At 32.6% G+C, this 21,009-nt stretch overlaps 2 protein-coding genes across 2 annotated transcripts; both read left to right on the top strand.

Annotated features, from left to right (window-relative positions):
• Window positions 1–11,328: 11,328 nt before the first annotated feature.
• LOC129902854 (F-box/kelch-repeat protein At5g26960) lies at window positions 11,329–12,793 on the top strand. Its single transcript, XM_055978287.1, has one exon. The coding sequence runs from the start codon at window positions 11,424–11,426 to the stop codon at window positions 12,681–12,683; it is 1,260 nt and encodes a 419-aa protein (XP_055834262.1). The 5' UTR covers window positions 11,329–11,423; the 3' UTR covers window positions 12,684–12,793.
• A 1,200-nt stretch (window positions 12,794–13,993) lies between these two features.
• On the top strand, window positions 13,994–20,894 carry LOC129902415 (uncharacterized). Its single transcript, XM_055977650.1, has 13 exons — window positions 13,994–14,267; window positions 14,388–14,483; window positions 14,592–14,669; window positions 17,714–17,794; window positions 17,872–18,091; window positions 18,174–18,232; window positions 18,760–18,809; window positions 18,916–19,003; window positions 19,102–19,359; window positions 19,457–19,549; window positions 19,829–19,933; window positions 20,088–20,204; window positions 20,538–20,894. The coding sequence occupies exons 1-13, from the start codon at window positions 14,202–14,204 to the stop codon at window positions 20,610–20,612; spliced, it is 1,386 nt and encodes a 461-aa protein (XP_055833625.1). The 5' UTR covers window positions 13,994–14,201; the 3' UTR covers window positions 20,613–20,894.
• The last annotated feature ends 115 nt before the right edge of the window (window positions 20,895–21,009 follow it).

Here is a 21,009-nt window from a genome sequence, read left to right as displayed (position 1 = left end):
ATCAAAGAAGAAATTATAATCATGATGTTTAGCTGGCACCAAAAAATGATCAGCAATATAAAAAGAAGAGTGAAAAGCTAAAAGTTATATCAAAAAAATCAGAAAGTATATGTCATAGATGTGGGGGTATGGGGCACTGGTCACGAACCTGTCGGTTATCAAAACATCTGGTTCAGCTATATCAGGCATCTTTGAAGAGAGAAGAAAATAATTCAGAGACAAACTTTATCTCTGAAGATAGTTCTGAGCCTATGCATCTGGATGTAGCTGATTTCTTTAATTTTTCCAGAAGAAAATATAAATATTGATAAGCCTGATAACATTTATATAATTTCTCTTTTATTTGTCTGTACTAAATAATATATTTATATTTTTGTAAACCATGTAAATAAATAAAATTTGTATAATGAGCCATGTTTTAATTATAATGTTTACTTATTTCTTTTTGAAGAAAAGTATGAATAAGCCTCAAATTTTGTTTGGATCAATAATCAATCACGAGGATATTTGTGTAATTGCTAGTAGAACGACTCATACCATTTTTAAAGATGAAAAATATTTTTTCAACTTACTTAAAAGAAAAAGCAAATGTTATTATAATTTTTGATAATTCAAAAATTATTGAAGGCCCCGAAAGAGCTACTATATTTATACCTAAGGGGACAAATATTGTTATAGAAGATGCACTATTCTCTTCTAAATCCCCCAAAAAATTGTTAAGTTTTAAAGATATCCGCAGAAATGTATATCATGTTGAAACACTAAATGAAATAAATATTGAATACCTTGGTATAACTAAGAGTGTATCAAGCCAGAAATATATTTTAAAAAATTACCAACTTTATCGTTTGGCCTATATTATGCAAAAATTAGTGCAATTGAAGCACATTTGATCATAAATCAGAAGTTTAATGATCTAAATATTTTTGTGCGATGGCATGATCGAATAGGTCATCCTGGATCAATAATGATGAGATAATTTTTTGAAATTTCAACTGAACATCCGTTAAAGAACCTGAAGATTCTTACGAATGATGAATTTTCATGTGTTGCTTGTTATCAAGGCAAACTAATTGTCAGACCATCGACCCTTACGATTGGCATAGAATCTCCTGGCTTTTTAGAGTGTATATATGGAGATATATAAGGACCTATTTATTCTGTCACGCCCCGAGAGGGTACCCTAGGCGTGGCCGGCACTTAGAAACCATCTCTGGCTTCCGAGAGAACCACTTGGTCTCATTACTCATTTGTTCATCAGCGGAAGACTTAATAATACTAATGTTGGATTGTCATAATCAAAGGAAAAATATATAATTCTTAAAAGAAGTAGTTTCTAAGGAGAACTACTCCGATTACATCATCAGACTCTGTCTATGAAGCCTCTAATACTCTTAGATGGTGCCAATGACATGTCCATGGCTACCTCAAAAGAAACATCACACTCAACAATAATAAAAGGATAAGGAGTTCCTTCGAATACAAGAAGGACTCACCAAATAGCTGAAAAGAAATGATCTTCGGAAGGTAAGGACAGATATCAAGAAACTCCTCTCAAGAAAACTCAGCTCAGAACTCAACATCATCTCAACATGAATATGTAATGCAAGTTTAAAATATAATAATAAAAATAATAGTAATAAGCAATGCTTACTCAGTTGGGAGTTTCTCTAACCGACAACCATCACTTATGAGCTAGCGATGATACAACGAAGCGATGTCGTTGCCACATCCATCCAATACCTTGCCAAGGTAAAGGACATCACCATCTTGGATCCATTCATCAAAGTCCTCTTTTTGGGACTTAAGAGGCATAGCCTCCATCCTACGCTGGCTACGTAGTTCTGGGGTTTGAGTCAATTAAACTCTTACCCAACTCGGTGCTCAATACTACTCCCAAAATATGTGCTCATATTAAACTCATCATCTAGTCTCATTGGACTTTAATTTAAATCATCAAACTCATCTCATTTCATGTTCATCAATCATTATACTTCCAAAAACATCATTTACATCTCATCAAAACATCTTGCTCAAAATATCATTTTTCTCAAATTCATTCAAATTCAACTCTTTTACTCTTTCAAAACTCAATAAAATACATATATAGTATTAATTCATATAACTCTCTTTTTATCAATAAAAATAATAAAAAGTCAACATCTTTACTCAAAACATATGTAAAAATATTCATGAACATCAAATCAATTAGAATTCATGGGAAAGTAGCCATGAACAATAATTCCAATAATATGAGAGATAACAATAATAATAATATTAATGCATAAATATATCAAACTCAATAGAAGAAGAATTAATTCATCTAGAATTCAAGATTTGAATAAAATTCAACTATAACTCAATTATAATAAATTTAAATATTGGGCGCATGGACGAACTCAATCCAATGCTATGAAAGCCTTACATACCTTAAATCCGAAGGTTTACTCCGAATTGGAATACTCTTGGATCCCTAGCCTTTTTTCCTCGCCGGAGCGTTTTGTGTACTACCCGGAATATAAGAATACCCAGAGTAGTATTTTTATACTACTAAAACCAAAACTATATTTGAGAAGAAGTATATAGAGAGAAGAAATGCTTAGGAAAGCTTGATGAATAAAATGAGGAAATAAGGTGGGTATTTATAGGTGGGAAAGAGGAACCTAACAATAAATAAAATAATTATAAAGAAAAATCTGAAAATTTAATGGAATATATTGATGTCATGGATGATGTTAAATGGAGGACAATTTATGTCATGCATGATGTCAAATGCATCTAGATGTTTCCATGGTAGGTAAGATGAGTTCTTTTTAACAGAATACTCATTTTCGAAGCTACGTTTGAATAAGATAAATTCCTTATTAGGATTTGGTTTCTTCATAAGAATTGTAGATATGGAAGTCTAGTTTCATATCGTTCAAGAATCAACCAATTTGGATCAACCTACAGTGAGATATGAATTTTCTTCTATCAACACTCAATTCTGTCACAGCACTATATCTTGCAAAGATTAATTTATTTGACCTACTTATATTCCGAATTTGAAGTTATGTTCTTCATGAAAGTTGTAGGTAAGGATGTTGTGATTACCCAGAAATTTGAATCACCTAATTTGGACCAACCGATGAAAAGTTATGCCCAAAATACAAAGGCTATATTATTTTTGTCGAGAATTAAAATACCGACATACAACATTTTAGGGGTTGTTACATATTCACCTAGTGAATTGTTCAAATATTTTATGGTCCTAACAGATGCATCATCAAGATGAACTCATGTGTGCTTGTTATCATCTCGCAACCTAGTTTTGCGAAGTTGTTAGCCCAAATAATAAGATTAAGAGCGCAATTTCCAGATTATCCAATTAAGGCTATTCATCTTGATAATGCTGGGGAATTTACATCCCAAGCTTTTGCTTATCTATCGAAATAAAAATTGAAAAAGAGAAATTGCGTGAAAAGTTTCATCATTATCTCATTTGATCCACGTATCTGCACATGTGAGCAGGAGGTCCAGAAGATCATCCACTTATAGAAAATAGCAAATCAAATGCCAAATGCATTTACTGATTTGTAATAGATAACTAAGTCACATATTCCTGCAGTGAATGTGCTTGTTCGGATTGATGTTCCAAAAGGACCATTTACTAGTATCATAATTTCTGAATCCCAAACACCTGAAGCATGGTAGACTATTGAGTTCAAAGGATAAGAATCCTAGAAAGAGAAGCGTAAGGAATAACAAAAATGATACTATAAAAGAACCTCATGAAGAAGGTAAAGATTTGAGTAATCTTGATATTTTTGAAGAAATCAGTGAACCCGAGACTCAAGTGAAAAAAGAACTTTCAATAATTTTTACCAATGATGAGATAAATTTAGATCGATCAAAAATTATGGTGGATAATATTTTCGCATATAATTTTGCAATTAACCTCATGCAAGATAGTGAAAGTCTTGAGCCAAATCCATCGAAGAATGTCAACATAGATGTGATTGAGGAGAATGGAAAAAGGCAATTCAATCAAAATTAGACTCACTTGCTAAACATGAGGTTTTTAGACTTGTGGTCCAAACCCCTGAAGGTGTAAATCAGTTGGCTATAAATGAGTTTTTGTGCGAAAACGAAATGAAAAAATGAAATTGTAAGATACAAGGCCCGCCTTGTTGCACAAGGATTCTCTCAAAGACTCGGGGTCAACTATGAAGAAACATATTCACCTGTTAAGGATGGAATAACTTTTCGATATCTCATCAGTTTAGTTGTATATAAATATCTTGAAATACATCTAATGGATATAGTTACAGTTTACCTTTATGGTTCACTTGATAATAAAATTCGCATGAAAATGCCAGAAGAATTAAAATTGCCTGAAGCATGTACTAAATCTCGGGAGATGTACTCAATAAAATTGTAAAGATCATTATATGGTATCAAACAATCAGGGTGTATGTGGTATAATCGCCTTAGTGAGTACTTGATAAATGAAGGTTAATAAATGATGTCATTTGTCCATGTGTTTTTATTAAGAAAACGGAATCAGAGTATGTTATACTCGCCGTTTATGTTAATGACATAAATCTCATTGGAACCCTTGAAAAGGTCCAAAAGGCGATTGAATATCTAAAGAAAGAATTTGAGATGAAAGTTCTTGGAAAGACAAAACTTTGTTTGGGTCTGCAAATTAAATATTTAGCAGACGGTAATTTTGTCCACTAATATGCCTACACTGAGAAAATCTTAAAATAATTTTACATGGACAAAGCACATCTATTAAGTACTCCAATGGTTGTTCGATCACTTGAAGTGGAAAAAGATCCATTTTGACCTCCTCTAGAGGATAAAAAAACTTCTTGGTCCTGAAGTACCATATCTCAGTGCACTTATGTATCTTGTTAATGCAACCAGACCTGATATAACATTTTTCATAAATTTGTTGGCAAGGTATGGTTCATCTCCAATGCGAATGCATTAGAATGGTATCAAACATATTTTGCGATACCTAAAGGATATTATTGATATGGTTTGTTTTATACTAACAAAGGTTGTGCAGACTTTGTTGGTTATTCAGATGCAGATTATTTATCAGACCCACATAAAATTCAATCTCAAGCAGGCTATCTATTTACACACAGAGGAACTGCTATATCATGACGATCTACAAAACAGTCTATTATTGTTACTTCTTCAAATCATGCTGAAATAATAGTAATTCATGAAGCAAGTAGAGAATGTGCATGGTTGAGATCGATGACACAGTTCATAAAAGAAAGAGGCGGCCTAAAAAATAATGTCAAGTATATTCGAAGACAATATCGCGTGCATAGCTCAATTGAAAGGTGGCTTCATAAAAGGAGACAGAACGAAATATATTTCACCAAAATTATTCTTCACACATGATCCCAGAAGAATGGTGATATTGATATACAACAAGTTCGTTCAAGTGATAATATTGCAGATTTATTCACAAAGGCATTACCAACATCAACTTTTGAGAAGCTAAGAAATAAGGTTTGAAAGCGTCGTCTCTAATCTATTAAATGAAGTTTTAATCAAGGGGAGTAAAATAGGCGTTGTACTCTTTTTGCCTTAACTAAGGTTTTGTCCTACTGGGTTTTCCTGGTAATGTTTTTTAATGAGGCAGCACTCAAGGCGTATTACTAAATATGTGTACTCTTTTTTCCACTGAATATTTTCTAGTAAGATTTTAACGAGACACAACATCTATGAATATTGAAAATAATTTTATATATATATATATATATATATATATATATATGTGTGTGTGTGTGTGTGTGTGTTCTTTTACTAGAATTTTTCTTTTATATGGACATCCAAGAGGGATTATTATGATATAAGTGGATGTTCTTTTTTTACGTGGGGCCCACTTAAAGTGGATAAGTTGCCCACTAGTTTTTTTCTCTTTTTTCTGGCTATAAATTATCAGTTTTTGGCAATGAAAAACATATACACAGATAGGAAAAAATTCTCTCTAGTTTCTCCTTTTCTATTACTCTTTCTTTCTTTCTTAATTTGTTAAATTAATTTATTTTATAACATTGTCATTTTTCTTATTTTACTACTAATTTTTGTTTTTGATAGGGAATGATGAGAGAGACTACACCCTTTGACTTTATTAGTTAGTGAAATCATATTGTAAAAGAAAAAATGATATAAAATATTCATAAAAGTTAGAAAAAATAATGTTCATTAGTAGTTGTTTTTTCTTCTTACTTTTGTTTTATTGGTGTGGACCATTGTGTCGCGTGTAAACAGTATCCCTATTGCATAAAATCCCAAACCAATCACGTGAAACCTAATTATAATCTTGATTTTCTCTTCGCAAAAGCAAAGAGTATGTTTGCGTGTTTCAACGAAAACACAGAAAAAAATAATCTAAATCAGCTTCACGTGTAAAATAGCCAAAATACAATTGAGCAATCATCATGATATGTTTGCTCATAACTTACGATACAAATTCAACAAAATCAAATAACTTTTACTCAAACTATGCAATTATCATAAAAACTCTATTAGTATGTGTACAAATAATAAATTTAAAACTCAATAACTTCAAATATTTGGAATTTATAATTCATAAATTTCAAATCCTAATAAATTCGCTTTTAATTAAACATATTTTATGTTTGGTTGAATGTATTATCCACGCATATAAAAGGAGTAATAAATAATTTTAGTCATAGTTTTAAGATCATAATCCTAATTATAATTCCAATAATATGATTTCGAACTAAGCGATCCCTTAATACTATCTAAAATCTATCTTCAAATATGTTGATTTTCAAATTAAAAATAAAAATGTCGTATGTCAAACATGAGGTAATAAAAAATAGATAAACCCACTTTTTATTTCTTTTGTATTAATTAAACTATTCTTAAATATATAAGTCCAAAAAGTTGAAAATCAAATCTTTTATTACTATAAATAGAAATGAAACCTCCTTTACGTTTTCGACAAATAATTATGATGGAATGGGTATGATCTCTTTATTGTTAATCAAATATCTTGGGTCCGAGTCATAAATATGAAGAAAAAAAATGTTAGAAAACGTTCCCCCCTTGTACTAGCCTATGCGTATGAAAAAAAAATCATGTTAAAAAGCATTTTCCCTTTAAATAAGCCTTATATAACACATAAATCTGAATAGTCAAGACGACGGCCTCATTAAGGGACCAACGTCAATTCCAAGCTGCTGTAGCGCCTCGATCATGTAATTTCTTTTCAGATCCGATAGTAAGATGAATCTTGAAGATCCATTTGGATATAATTTTGGCTCAAAACTTTCAAATGATAATTGAATATTATTTCAAATAAGTATTTTTTTTATCAAATTTAATTTGTTCATTATCTCAACATTAAATTTGAAATATAAATTTTAAAGTTTTAAAACGTGTTTTAGGGGTTTTTTCAAGTTTTGAACACTCACAAAACATAAATTATATTTTCATGTCCAGATAGTTACTATTTTTCAATTTCAACCCACTCATATTCAAACGCAAGACTTTTTATCTCGATTATAAATGTTTAACTAATTTTCATGCACTAACAATAATTCTTTTTTAATCATAGTAAAATTAAAGAATTAAAAAGTAAACCCAAAATAATTTAAGAATATTATATAAATCCGCATCATATGAAGTGTGGTAAATTATCTCGTGTTAGAAAATAAAGAAAAATTACCTTGTGCCACTTATAACATAAGCTTGATAAGAAATTAGATAATTGTGTTCTATCGAACTTATATTACATATGTCACAACATACTTTTTTGTGTGTGTGTTGTATCGAGCTTATGCTACATATGTCACAACATAGTTTATTTATTTTGTGAAAAAATAATTAAAGTCATTACATAAAAACAATTAATATTTTGTCAAGTCTATTTAACTTGTGAAATGAAAAACAAACAAATAAGTCAAGAAAAAATACCTAAACACATTGAGGGGAAAAAAACAAATAAGTCAAGACATTATTACTCTTTTCAAAACATTGAAGAAGAACAATATAAAATTAAATAGAGTCTATAAAATAATTCGAACTACTTAATTAGGTAATGATATAAATTAACATCTTTCATAAGTCAAGCTTCAATTATTGACTAGATAGAAATCAAATTCACATTGTATTAAGATTCCCAAGATATAGTGAGTCATATTTAATCAAACGTAAAAAGGTTAAAATTATCTTTGATTTCTTGTATTTGGTATAAAAATTTCTTTGTATACTTGTCGAGCCATAAATATTCTCACGGTTTCTTTTGACATAATACATAAATAAATATTTAAATTTTATTTCAGCTTATAAGTAAATACTTCAACTTTAAGTATGCATATTTAGACACGTCAATCCGCCGGCGTTGTATCAGTTGAACACTTTAACTTATAAAATGATTATCTAGACATCTCCAAAATGTATGTGTTACGTCTGTGATGGATGTTCACGAGACACAATGGGGATGAGTTCAAGTGTTTAGTTGTCAATTAAGACCAAGTTGAAACGTCTAAATGTGCATTCTAAAAATTGAAGTATTTATTTGCCAGCTAAAATCAAATTTAAATGTTTATTTATGTATTATGCTTTTTTATTCAAAAATACCTTAAAAACTAACAAACGGTTATTAGCAAAAAGTGAAGGAACATTTTTATACCAAATCCAATAAATTATATTAACAGTAATATTTGAAGAAGAGGCAAGACAACACATAAATTTTTTGATATTGCAATTCAAAGGAAACAAATTTCTATTTTCTGAAACGTTTGTTGGAAATAACAAAGGATATTGCAAAACCAATAAATACATTTATTTTAATAAAAGTAAATAAATATTAAATTAACATAGTATTACTTAATACTTCAATAAAGTAGATAACTAAAGTACCTTACAAGAAAAAAGAGAACCTATTAGCACCTTTAATTCCTAACATTGCGGCAAAAGAAAATTCATTTATGAGGATTTATTTAGTGAATTGTTTGGTATTTATTGATTATTATCACAACGCCCAATAACATTAACATATTTAGTGTAATTTTGAAATATAGAATTTGATAAAAAGTAGAGTGTATGCATATCTTATTTCTATCTCGTAGATAATGAAGCTATTTTCGATAGACACTCGATTCAAAAAAAGAGTTTTAAAGCAATTTGAAAAAATAAATATGAAAATAAAAGAGATATGACAACTAATAAGAATTATTATATAATATTAAGAAAAAAGAACGGTAACAATAGTGGAAAAAATTGTGATAAAAAAAACCCACAAGAAACATAGGTGGTAACTTATTAATTATTATTATTAGAGATAATTTCAAAGACCATTGATTTCTTTTGAGGTTTATAATATAACGATTTCTTTCCACATTTTGATTTTTTCCGTGGCAATTTTTTAAACTTATTTATTATTAATCAAAATTGCTTACAACCTGATTAATTTACCCTTTATTATAATAAATAAATAGATTAAGAAATTGTTAGAAAAATTTTAAATAATAAAGGTAATTATAATATTATAAACCACAAAAAGAGGTCTATATTATGAAATAAAACAGGAGAGCTCTTTAAAATTGTCTACTATTATTACTTTTCGCAAATTGATTTATGAATTGTGACTGCAAATCTATTAGTAGTGATTTAGCATTTATTAAATATATTTTTTGGCAAATTCAATTTATAAGGGCAAATCTATCATTTTTATTTTAATTTTTAGAGGAGAAAATTCTCAACTTTCAATAACTTAATCAATTTTAGAACATTATTATGAACGGTAAGTATTCTTTTATCATTAATCTGAAGTTTCAGATTTGACTTTAAGAATAAAATCATTTTTGATAAGAAGCGTTTTATTCTTCTAGCAAAATTTGTTCAATTTGAATTCAAATTAATTGAGTCCCAAAATTGATATTGACACTAGATCGAAAATCAAAACATTAAATAATATTATAAAAAAACGAGCATTAAGCACTAGTTTGTTGTACTTTTTTTCTCTAATATTTGTACCAGAAAATACCAATTAGACGCGCAAATATTCTGCGTTCATGTATGCTTTAGAGAAGAACTGCATTCGAATAGGTATGATGTAGATAATTTATCTTAATATAAAAATTAATAACTACTTGCACAAATCAAATTCATAATTTATAAATCACACATAAAAACAAATTATACCATCATTTTATGACACACCATTAATATTTGTACAAACCATAAAAAAGATCTACATTATGATATGAAACATGAGGAGAGCTCTTTAAAATTGTCCCATATTATTATTTTTGCAAGTTGATTTATGAATTAGGACTACAAAATCTATCATTCTTGTTTCATTTTTCAGAGGTTAAGTTCTCAATTTGCAAATTAATATTTGGAAAATATCAAAGCAATTACAGTGTTAAATACTCTTCAATTTTAACTAGAGATCTTGATTCAAATCTATCCGAATTAGCGAGTTAATTAGCATTTATTAAATATATCTTTTTGGCAAATTCAATTTATAAGGTAAATCTACCATTTTTTTTAAAAAAAAAAGAAGAAGAGGGAAATCTACCATTCTTTATTTCAATTTTTAGATGAGGAAATTTTCAATTTTCAATAACTTAATTTGAGAACATTATTATGGACTTTAAGTATCATCTCATTCTTAATCATAAATTTCAAATTTGAATTTTAAAAATAAAATTATTTTTGATTAGAAATGCTATATTCTCCTGATAGAATTTTTCGATTGAATTCAGGTTATTCGAGTCCTAAGTATTGACATCAAAAGAATAAAGAATATTACAAAAAAAAAAGCATAAAGCTTTAGTTTGTTGTACCTTATTCTCTAATATGTGTATCAAAATAAGATAATTTGATGCATAAAGTATCCCGTATTTATGTTATTATTCAAAAAAGGGTTGTAATATAAACAGTCAATTCCAATACAAACATTAACGACTGCTTTCCCAACTCAAATATATATAGATAAAAAGACAACTTTATCGTTATTCCATGACACCACCATCACAATAATAACAATCCAGTGAAATTTCACAACGTGGAATTTGGGGAGGGTAAAATGTACGCAGACCTGACTCCTACCAAGGTAGGACGACTGTTTTCGAAAGACCCTCGACTCAGTAAAATCATAAAAAGAAGTCAAATAAAGATAAAAAATTCAAAGCGATATGACAAAACAAATAACGAAAGCAATCCAAATAAAATAGAACAATCAAAGTATAAAAAATAATAAATAACAGTTGAATTTTTCACCGTAGATCGGAAGAAAAGCTCAGTAACCCCCCCGCCCCAGCACCCACCCAACCTCTCAAATACCTTTCACTGAGCTCTCAATAAATCTTCAAAAACCTGAAAGCAATTAGAAGAAAAAGCAGAAAAAAAGTTTCCATTTTTATATTTTTCCATTAATGTCTGATAGCTGCAATTCTCGTCACTTTTCATGGCTGATGAAATCTTGTTTCCCTAATAATCAACACCCACCACCACACCACCCTACTCCCATCGGAACCACCACTATTTTACCCACCAGAACCACCATTTCTGCACTCCCAGATGACCTTCTTCTTGAATGTCTATCAAGGGTAACTAATTCTTCACTTCCTTCTTTGCCTTTAGTCTGTTCTCGTTGGTCTCTGCTTCTTGATTCACCGACTTTTCATCTTCTCCGGCAACGGCATAACCTTTTACGACTTACCCTTTTTGCAGTTTCGGTTTCTGATGGAGCCCTTTTTACAGCTAGTTACAGATTGAACAATGATTGTTCATGGAAGATTTGTTCTTTTCTACCGGCGAATGACCCTATTTTTGAACATGGGTCTTTCTATAATTTGTTTTCGCATTCTCGTTTATCGGTGATTGGACGGAAAATTTACGTTATTGGACGGACGGCGATGCTCCGGTATGATACCTGGACTGGTTTAGTAGTTCCAAGACAAGGGCCGATTTTCCCGAGGAAGAAATTTGCTGCGGCAGTTGTAGGTGGGAAAATCTACGTCGCCGGTGGTTGTGCGAGGGCTACGGCGGTGGAGGAGTATGACCCGACGAGCAATACCTGGAGTGTAGTGGCAAAAGCTCCGAGGAAGAGGTATGGGTGCGTTGGTGCTTCAATCGACGGAGTATTTTACATCATCGGAGGACTCAAGCTCAGCGGCGCGTCGGGAAGTGAAATGCTGGTGGCGCGTGGAAACCGTGCCTCTGATGCAGCCCATGTTTACGCTAGCTCAATGGATTTATACGATACTGTTAATGGGGTTTGGTTAAAAACCCGATCCGTTCCTGGAGGCGGCTGTGTTGTGGCGGCATGTGCGACGGCCGGAGAAATTTACGTACTTTCCAGCCACGCAGTGGAACTATCGTTCTGGAAGTTTAATGGGTCAAGGAAAAGTACCGGATTCGGAGATTGGTGCAGGATAAAATCGCCGCCGTTGCCGGCGCAAGTTAGATTAGACAGTACGGTGAGATTCAGCTGCGTTGGGATCGGAGAGAAGGTGGTTTTAGTACAAGTAAATGGTTGCATTGACGATTTACTGCGGCGGAGTGGGAGGATCGAGAGAGGACTGAAGGAGGGTTTGGTGTTGGTCTACGACTGCGCCACCGGAGAATGGAGCCGTGTCGCTGATTTGCCGGAGGTCATTCGCCGATCAGCCTGTGTCTGTGTTGAGTGCTAATTTCGACTTTTGAATTTACGATTAAAATTAAATTATTTGAGTATCGAAATTCAAACATTTTGCAAGAATTTCAAGAATTCGTAAAACACAAAGGAAAACTTTCATTTGCATGGGGCATAAGTAGTTTGTTTTTAATTGTTTTACTAATTGAGATTTGTAAATTGAGTTAAATGCCATTTATAAATCTTGTTTGATTAAATAAGATATATCACCAACATTTTTCACAAGACGATGCATAATTATATATATATTTTTTATTTAATATTTGATATTTATGTTATAATTTAATTAAATTTAAATTTACATCAAAATTTTTTCACTAAATAATAAAGTGTTTCCTAACGATATATGATATGATAGTGCTACGTTATTACTAACTAATTTCATAAGTGTGCTTGTGACAAATAGACTTTTTAGTATAGCCTTCTTTTCATGCTACGAAGAAAACTCCTTTATATTGATTATGATTAATTAATATATACGTTTACTATTGCAAATTTTTTTAATCATGAATAGTTGAATTAGTTTAGTATAAATATTTGGTACGGATAAATATGTATCGTGCCAGAGAAAAAGCATGCTATGGATTGGTGCAAATTCAATCTTATTTGCTATTTAAAGATTATGCTAGTCGAATGATAAAAATTCCTCCGTTGTTAATATAAAATCTTGAGAATAGATAAATTTAATTAATGAATTTAGATTAGTCACGCCTAAGCACAAATGAGACATAGGCTTAGTAGTTAATAGACGTTTAGCTATTGATTCAATGTTATACTTCTTTGCAAATGAGAGAAAAAGAGTACTATTTTATTTGGAATCATAAAGATAAGAGTTCAAAATCTTATAACATGGAAACTCAATTTCAAAATTATATCTAAAATTATCATGATCAAATACTAATTTTAAAATACAACAATAATAATAATATTAATATTGAAGCTTCAATTAAATCTGAATCACGTATTGTAAGATTCATTCAAGAATCATATTCCTAACATAATTTTCTCCATATTCAGGATTCGAATTTGAGATCTCTGATATAGAGTAAAACAGTCTCACTATTAAATCATAATCCATACTGATGTGTCTGCAGACTTATTTCTACTTTAGAAATAAAAAAAACTATTTTCGATAAACACTTAGAAGGACTCAAATTCGAGATATTTGATATAAAGTAAAACAGTCTCACCGTTAAATCATAATCCATACTGATATATTTGCAGACTTATTTCTACTTTAAAAATAAAAAAACTATTTCGATAAACACTTATAGAATTAAAAAACAGGTCCTTATTGATCTATCCTTTTTCTTAATTGACCCAAAACTCCTAAAACCCGAGGAACCAGAGAAAAGCAATTCTCCATTTCTCGTTGTACCCTCTCTCTCTCTCTCTCTCTCTCTCTCTCTCTCTCTGCTATTTCTCCATCGTTCCCAAATCGAAAAACCCACAAAACCCATTTTTCTAGAGAACCCATATCGCCATTATCGCACCTAAAGAAGGTTACTTCATACCCATGGATTTTCAAGTTGTAGTTTTAGCAGGTGGCGTCTCAAAAAGCCTTGTCCCTCTTGTTTCCAAGGTACCCTTTTACTTCCTTTGTTGTTTTTTTCGCTTTAAGAGATTACCCGTTTTTTAATATACTCTGATAAGTGATTTTCCAAAGAAAAAAGAATGATGTATGTGGAAAAGAAATTTGCAGGATGTGCCAAAAGCTTTGCTTCCAGTTGCAAATCGTCCGGTGTTGTCTTATGTGTTGGAGCATTTTGAGGAAAACAATCTTAAGGATTTTATTGTTGTGAGTTTCAGCAACCCAGAAAATGAGCACCCTTTGTTGTTCTTGTGTTAATTATGGAAATTAAGGTTAGTTTATTGAATTGTATGTTTGATTGTGGTATTTTCTCAGGTTGTTGAAGGGGAAAGTGCAGCTCTTCTTGTTGGGGGTTGGATATCAAATGCTTATGTTGATCGATTACACGTTGAGGTAATTCTTGGATCACACTTCTGAAAAAATGTTTATCAGTGACTGAGAAGGCGAGGTGAAATCGTGAGGGAAAACTATGACGAGGGAAATAAAAGCTTATCCAGAAATTTATATTAGAAAATGTAGTGTAATTGTTTTAGCTGTTTGACATATTAAACTATGTGAGATTTGGCATATTGAAAGTGCAGAAGTGGTAGATGATTACCATAGCCATTTGCTCTACTAAAGTGTGATTTGTTGAGAAATAAGAATAAAGATGGTTAGAATAGCCTGGATACTTTTTGTTTCATGCTTCAATTTTTGTTTGGCATAAAGCTGCAAGCTTATTAGTAGGTTCATCAGTATCCTCTCATGAGAAACATCAGTTTCTCCAGCTTTCTGATGCTTGGCAACTGATGAAACTGACCTGATAAATATGAAATGTTTTTGCCCGTAGTTTCAAGGTGCTTCTTTCATGTGAGTCCACATATATCACTAATTGGATGACATGTATCATTCATAAGGATGGCATTCATTGTTATTGAAGAGAAATTGGTCTACTCTAGTTGCAAAAATGTGCATGTGGCCTTCTCTATATTAGTAATCCAGTAATTACTAGAAGATATATCGAAGCAACGAAAGAAATTCCTGTTACCTTGTAGGCTGTCTTAGCTGTGAATCATTTCTACAAACAGGAAACCATTAATATTATGTGAAAAGAGATGATACTAAAGTCTTATTGAATTTGGTTGGGTAACAACATTTTAGATAACTCCTTGTATAGGTGTTGTGTAACTACACAAAGAAAAGTTTCATTATTGTTGGGATTTTTTTTTTTTTTGACATAATCATTGACAATATTTTACACAGTATTCTTAGCGATTCTCTTGACTTTCATCTATAATATAGTCCGTCAGAATTATTCCACACAATATTGTTAGCAATTCTCCTGGCTTTTAATAATGATATAATGTTAAATTGCCAGATTAATGAACTGAACTAAAGAAAGGTAATGTTGGATTCTTTTATCCGAAAATTCACTTGGTTAGTGCACACAGAAAACAAAAATCTACTCTCAATTACCAGATAAGGTATGGTGACACCAATCTCTAAGAGATCACCAATATAACATGAAATGGTTCTTGAAGACTAATCGAAGAAGTTTCTGACAAGTGACTAGAAAAGTTACTGGAGAAGTAGTGTGAAGAACGTTTGGAATGTTGGCTAAACACGGGGAGATAGGGCGAAGATTTCAACCCGTCCGCGAAGATTTGAAAGTTAATACATCTGCATAAGCTCAATTGATATAGAAGATTCATATAATAGACTCAAACTAATTTGTAATTACGACATAGCTGATGGATTACTTGATATTGTACTCCATTGCGTAGCAAAGCACGAAGTAAAAGCTGTGAAGCATGTAAACATAGAGATCAACAAGAAAGGATTTTATAGGAATAGATATATTATAATTTGTGGATGGGAAGAGGGGACAAATACAACAAACTTTAAGTGGAGAAGGATATAGGGGCAGACTGATTATCCATTTCAAACCGTGTGCCAATTGGCCCTTGTGGATTTCCTTGTTACAAGAATAGAAAAAAGTAAGATTAATACAGAAATAAGAGGACAAGAAGTCCTTTGGTCATCTAAACACTTAACAACAAAGAGAAGGGCTTTGGTAACTGAGAAAATTCATGCTTCTAGTAATCTGCAGGTGCTTTGCTAGTCTGCCAACTGCACTATCCAGACACTGTTTCTGTTTTTGATAGGTTATGCAGCATTACTGTTGACTTATAGCTATAGGGAAGTAATGAAAACAGCTTTGCACATATCAGTTTTCATCAAATATACCAAGTTACTGGCAAGCTAGTAAATACCTATGTTGCTCGGATCGCCCAAAATCCATGTTGCGCCCATGTCGATCGGACACAGACGCACTTATATCAAAGGGTGTCATCCGACAGCTTCGTCGGATAAGTTTAAAAAATATATATCTGAAAAGATAGAATGTGTTGTAGATATATTATATATGACACCTCATAATATAAAGGGTTCCTTGGCTCGCTGGTTGAGTGTCTTGCTAATTTGATCTTCGCCTAGTGTTCGAAGTTCGAATCTCTCCTTAACGAGTTTGCACAATTTTTCTAGATTTTTTGTAAGCGCCTCACCCCTAAACTACTATAGAAAATTAGGTTATGAGTTGAGCTCGAACCCTTGACGTATTTATATTTATTACTTACACAGTTGTCTGGTGCTCGAGCAGATAGTGTCTTAATTTAAAAAACAAAAAGGATAAATGACGTCCGCGAGCCCTAGGTGATATCTAGAAAATATGCCTTCCTGCTTTCAGTTGTAGTTGAACTCTTTTCCCTCTGCCTGGTATTGTAGGTTAGCTAGCAACTTTCTTGACTGTGAGATATATTATTTGTTTGTCGTTTGAATTAAACTACTAAAAAATGTGTACCAACATAAAAATAATGACATTCACCTAAACCCACAAAAGATGCCTAGGTACTTCTTGAAGGAAGTGAGGAACCCCTGCAATTCAGACATTATAGATATGAACTTCATATAGTTCCCTTCCACGAAAGTTATTTTCCTTTTTCACTTTTTAGCAAGAGACCAATGGTGCAATTTCAAATTGTGAGAATTTTTCTTATTGCATTTGCTGGTGTGTGAATATCTCCTTGATGGGATACTGGTTACCTTTCATTTTCCAAAGTAAGCTACAGTTGTTTCAAAGATGTATATTTGCTGGTCCTACATTTTCGTGCAAGACCCATGCGCTTCATGTTCAAGAACTGATTAAGTTTTTTTTTCTTGCCGGACCTAATATCTTCTTTATGAGTTTCCTCTTTCTTAACGTTAAAGCTCTTAAACAGTTGCATTCGAAATATATATGTAGTGGTCCCTTTTGACTGTTTTAAGCAGGATGAGTCTAGTAGGTTTATCAATAAAAAATTCATATGATACCCACTGCTCATCCTTATACTTATTTTCCCATGTTAACTTGCTATGGTTGTTGCTATAAAGGACTTATTTCGTTGTAAACTTGTCTTCAGGTTGCAGCAGTCCCTGAGGATGTCGGGACAGCTGGAGCTCTTAGGGCCATTGATCACCACCTAACTGCAAAAGACATTTTGGTTGATATTCTAATCATTAAAGCTTTTCAACAAGGGAGCATGCTTCAGTGAGCTAATTAGTTTTGATACTTACACAGGTCGTGAGTGGTGATCTTATTTCTGATATTCCTCCTGGGGCGGTGGCAGCTGCTCATAGACGGCATGATGCTGCAGTGACTGCAATGCTTTGTTCTACTCCTATCAGTGGCCCATCAGAGTCAGGTTCCTCTGGTGGAAAGGACAAAGCCAAGAAACCGGCACGCCATAACATTATAGGACTGGACCCTACTAAACAATTTCTGTTGCATGTAGCTGCTGGTGAGACCTCTGCTTATACTATTACATCCTTCATGCATCAGTTGGTGTTATTCCCTTATTTGGCATCTTTGATATCCTCTAGGAGCTGAAGTTGAGAAAGATATTCGTGTCCAGAAGAACATTCTCCGAGCAGTAGGCCAGGTAAATGTTGCCAATCAGATAGTGATATCACTAAAATATGAGTTTTATATCTGATATGTTTTTCTTCTACTCATGTACCTTTCCTATTGTCTGATTCCTGTTCACTAGAGAACTGAATGGGAAAAGAGAGGGAAATAAGTGAAGGATTGATAAATTTGCTTGATGATGTTTCTTCTCATCCTTGCAATCTGTAATTCAGCTTGGCTTTGACTTGCTAGTTATATTTTGGAATTTTAATATGATCTATTCTCTTTCATTTCTTCAATGTCCAATCCCTGAGTTATAATTTTTTTTTTTTATACGATCACATGTATATCTACTATTGATGTTTGCTTGTTAACCAATGTGAGATTCTGGACTTGCTGCTCTCTGTAAGAAACTTTTCTCTTTTTCCTTTTTCACATGAAAATGTGATATTAGACCATTAAAAAAGAAGTTCACTTGTGCAGATATATCTAAATTTACAATCTTCAATGTTATTTTTGGTGGAGTTCTTCTCCATCTTATCCTTTTACTTTAATCTGCAGATGGAGATTCGTGCTGATCTAATGGATGCTCATATGTATGCCTTCAAGAGGTTCGAGGTGTTTCTTTTTTATTTCAAGTGGTTTTTTGTTGATAGAGTTTACTCTAAAAATGAGTTTGTTTGAAAATGGTTGTCATTTCCATGTTTTCTCCTGTAGAACCGTTTTGCAAGAGGTTCTGAATAAGAAAGAAACTTTTCTGAGCTTGAGGCGTGACGTGTTGCCTTATCTTGTGAGGAGCCAGCTAGTAAGTTTCATACAATGCATGATTTTTTCTGCCAAATGTTAACTTTGTTTACTTACCATCTAAGAATCTCCATGAGTTGATGATGTTAATTGTATTAGAGATCTGAATTATCACAAAATGGAGTGCTAGCAGAAGAAACTGGGAATTCTAAGCATGTTTCTGATAGTATAATTATGCTGTCACAACTGCTGACCAATGCTTCTACACAAAGTTTTCATGAACTATACGCTTTGGGTCCTGATGGTGCTGCTCTGTCTCCAAGAAAGACCCATAAGTGCTGTGTATATATTGCCAGCAAGAGCAATTACTGTGTACGCTTAAACTCTATTCAAGCCTTTAGCGACATAAATCGAGATGTGAGATTTACTATTAATCTTTGTATTTTTGCTTATTTCTACAGCAGATGTGTTTGCATGTCTGCTTATGAGCTAGTTTTCTTTCTCTATGATTTAGGTCATAGGTGATGCAAGTCATCTGTCAGGCTATTCTTTCTCTCCTCAGAACAACATCATTCATCCTACAGCCGAACTTGGTTCAAAAACTACAGTAAGTTGCAATTTTTCTTACGGTTACATATGCAGAATATTATGTTGTTGCGCATTATGCCATCATTGTTTTTTCACTTTTTTGCTTAGTGCCAAATAAAGTAGTTCATATAGCATCATATCCTTTCCTTTTGGTTTTAATTTGTCTTCTTGGATCTTGGTTCTTTTCATGGGTAATGTAGGAAATTTTATATATGGTTGCACTGAGACAGTGCTAAAAAAACACACCTAGAAGTTGTTGAATCTTCGTTTTCATGACTGAGGTATTAATATGATTTAGGTTGGACCACATTGTATGCTGGGAGAAGGTTCACAAATGGGTGACAAATGCAGCGTGAAAAAGTCCGTCATTGGCCGACATTGTCGGATTGGCTCGAATGTGAAGGTACGATTCATTCTTTACCTCTGATGAAAAGGAAAACAGTTAGTACTTACATTCCACTCACAGAACAATGACACAGCCTCAGAAAATCCAGCTGCCACATACTTCGCCTAGCTGGTTATTAAGTCACTTGCTTCCTTCTGGCTCGTCCTTGCAGGTTGTCAACTCAGTCATAATGGACCATGTTACTATCGGAGATGGTTGTTCGATCCAAGGTTCTGTTATTTGCAGTAATGTACAGCTCCAAGAACGTGTCGTACTAAGAGATTGCCAGGTATCTCGCTTTTCCTCTTTTACCTGCTTATTTTCTATAATAAAAATACTAACAGTATTATTTTTGTTAGTATTATTATTTTTGTTATTAATGAAGGGGAGCTTTGGAACAACGGTAAAGTTGTCCTCGTGACCGGTAGGTCATGGGTTCGAGACTTAGAATCAGCCCCTGATGCTTGTGTCAGGGTAGATGCCTACATATACTGGGTGAACTTGGGATGCTTGGTACTATTAGTTTTAGAATTTTGTGGGTGCGAGCGAGCGTAATGGGTGGAGAAAGGGTTACTGTCTGTTTCTTTTCTTTCATGTTTTCAGTCTACTTCGTTTTACACAGGTTGGAGCAGGTTATGTGGTTTCAACAGGCAGTGAACATAAAGGAGAATCCTTGGCAAAGAAAGAGAAACAGTAATTGTTTTTATCGGTAGCTTACAGCGTGATCAACGTGACACTGATATCCCTACGACTTTTGTTGCTTTGGCCTGCCAATGATACACCCATCCACCGAACTCCATGGCAACAAAACGGAGCAGAGGCAATTTTGTTTGGCATTCTTGTTTTGGCTAAACATTTTTTACGTTTTTGAGTTTTTGTTGTTAGGGTGAATTTGTTGTAGAATTTACATAGTATTTGATAATCAAAACTCGACATACTCCATTTGATATGAAAAAGTAGCTACTGTTTATTTCCTTTAGAGTCTTCAATGATTACATCAAAATCTTGCTTTGTCATTTTTATTACTTTGGCATTTTGAAAACGTTATAATCGTCTTTTGTCGCCCCATCCCCACTCTCCCCCATCTCGACATT

This window comes from Solanum dulcamara, chromosome 9 (genome assembly GCF_947179165.1).
Source record: "Solanum dulcamara chromosome 9, daSolDulc1.2, whole genome shotgun sequence".
In the NCBI taxonomy this organism is placed as follows: domain Eukaryota; kingdom Viridiplantae; phylum Streptophyta; class Magnoliopsida; order Solanales; family Solanaceae; genus Solanum; species Solanum dulcamara.
This window is presented reverse-complemented; position numbering and strand designations above follow the sequence as displayed.

Excerpts from the sequence above, each read along its gene's own strand:
- LOC129902854 (XM_055978287.1), top strand. The coding sequence starts at position 11,424 with ATGTCTGATAGCTGCAATTCTCGTCACTTTTCATGGCTGATGAAATCT.
- LOC129902415 (XM_055977650.1), top strand. The coding sequence starts at position 14,202 with ATGGATTTTCAAGTTGTAGTTTTAGCAGGTGGCGTCTCAAAAAGCCTT. Across the intron at positions 14,268-14,387 it reads TTGTCCCTCTTGTTTCCAAG|GATGTGCCAAAAGCTTTGCT; the intron begins GTACCCTTTTAC and ends AGAAATTTGCAG. Across the intron at positions 19,360-19,456 it reads TTAGCGACATAAATCGAGAT|GTCATAGGTGATGCAAGTCA; the intron begins GTGAGATTTACT and ends TCTATGATTTAG.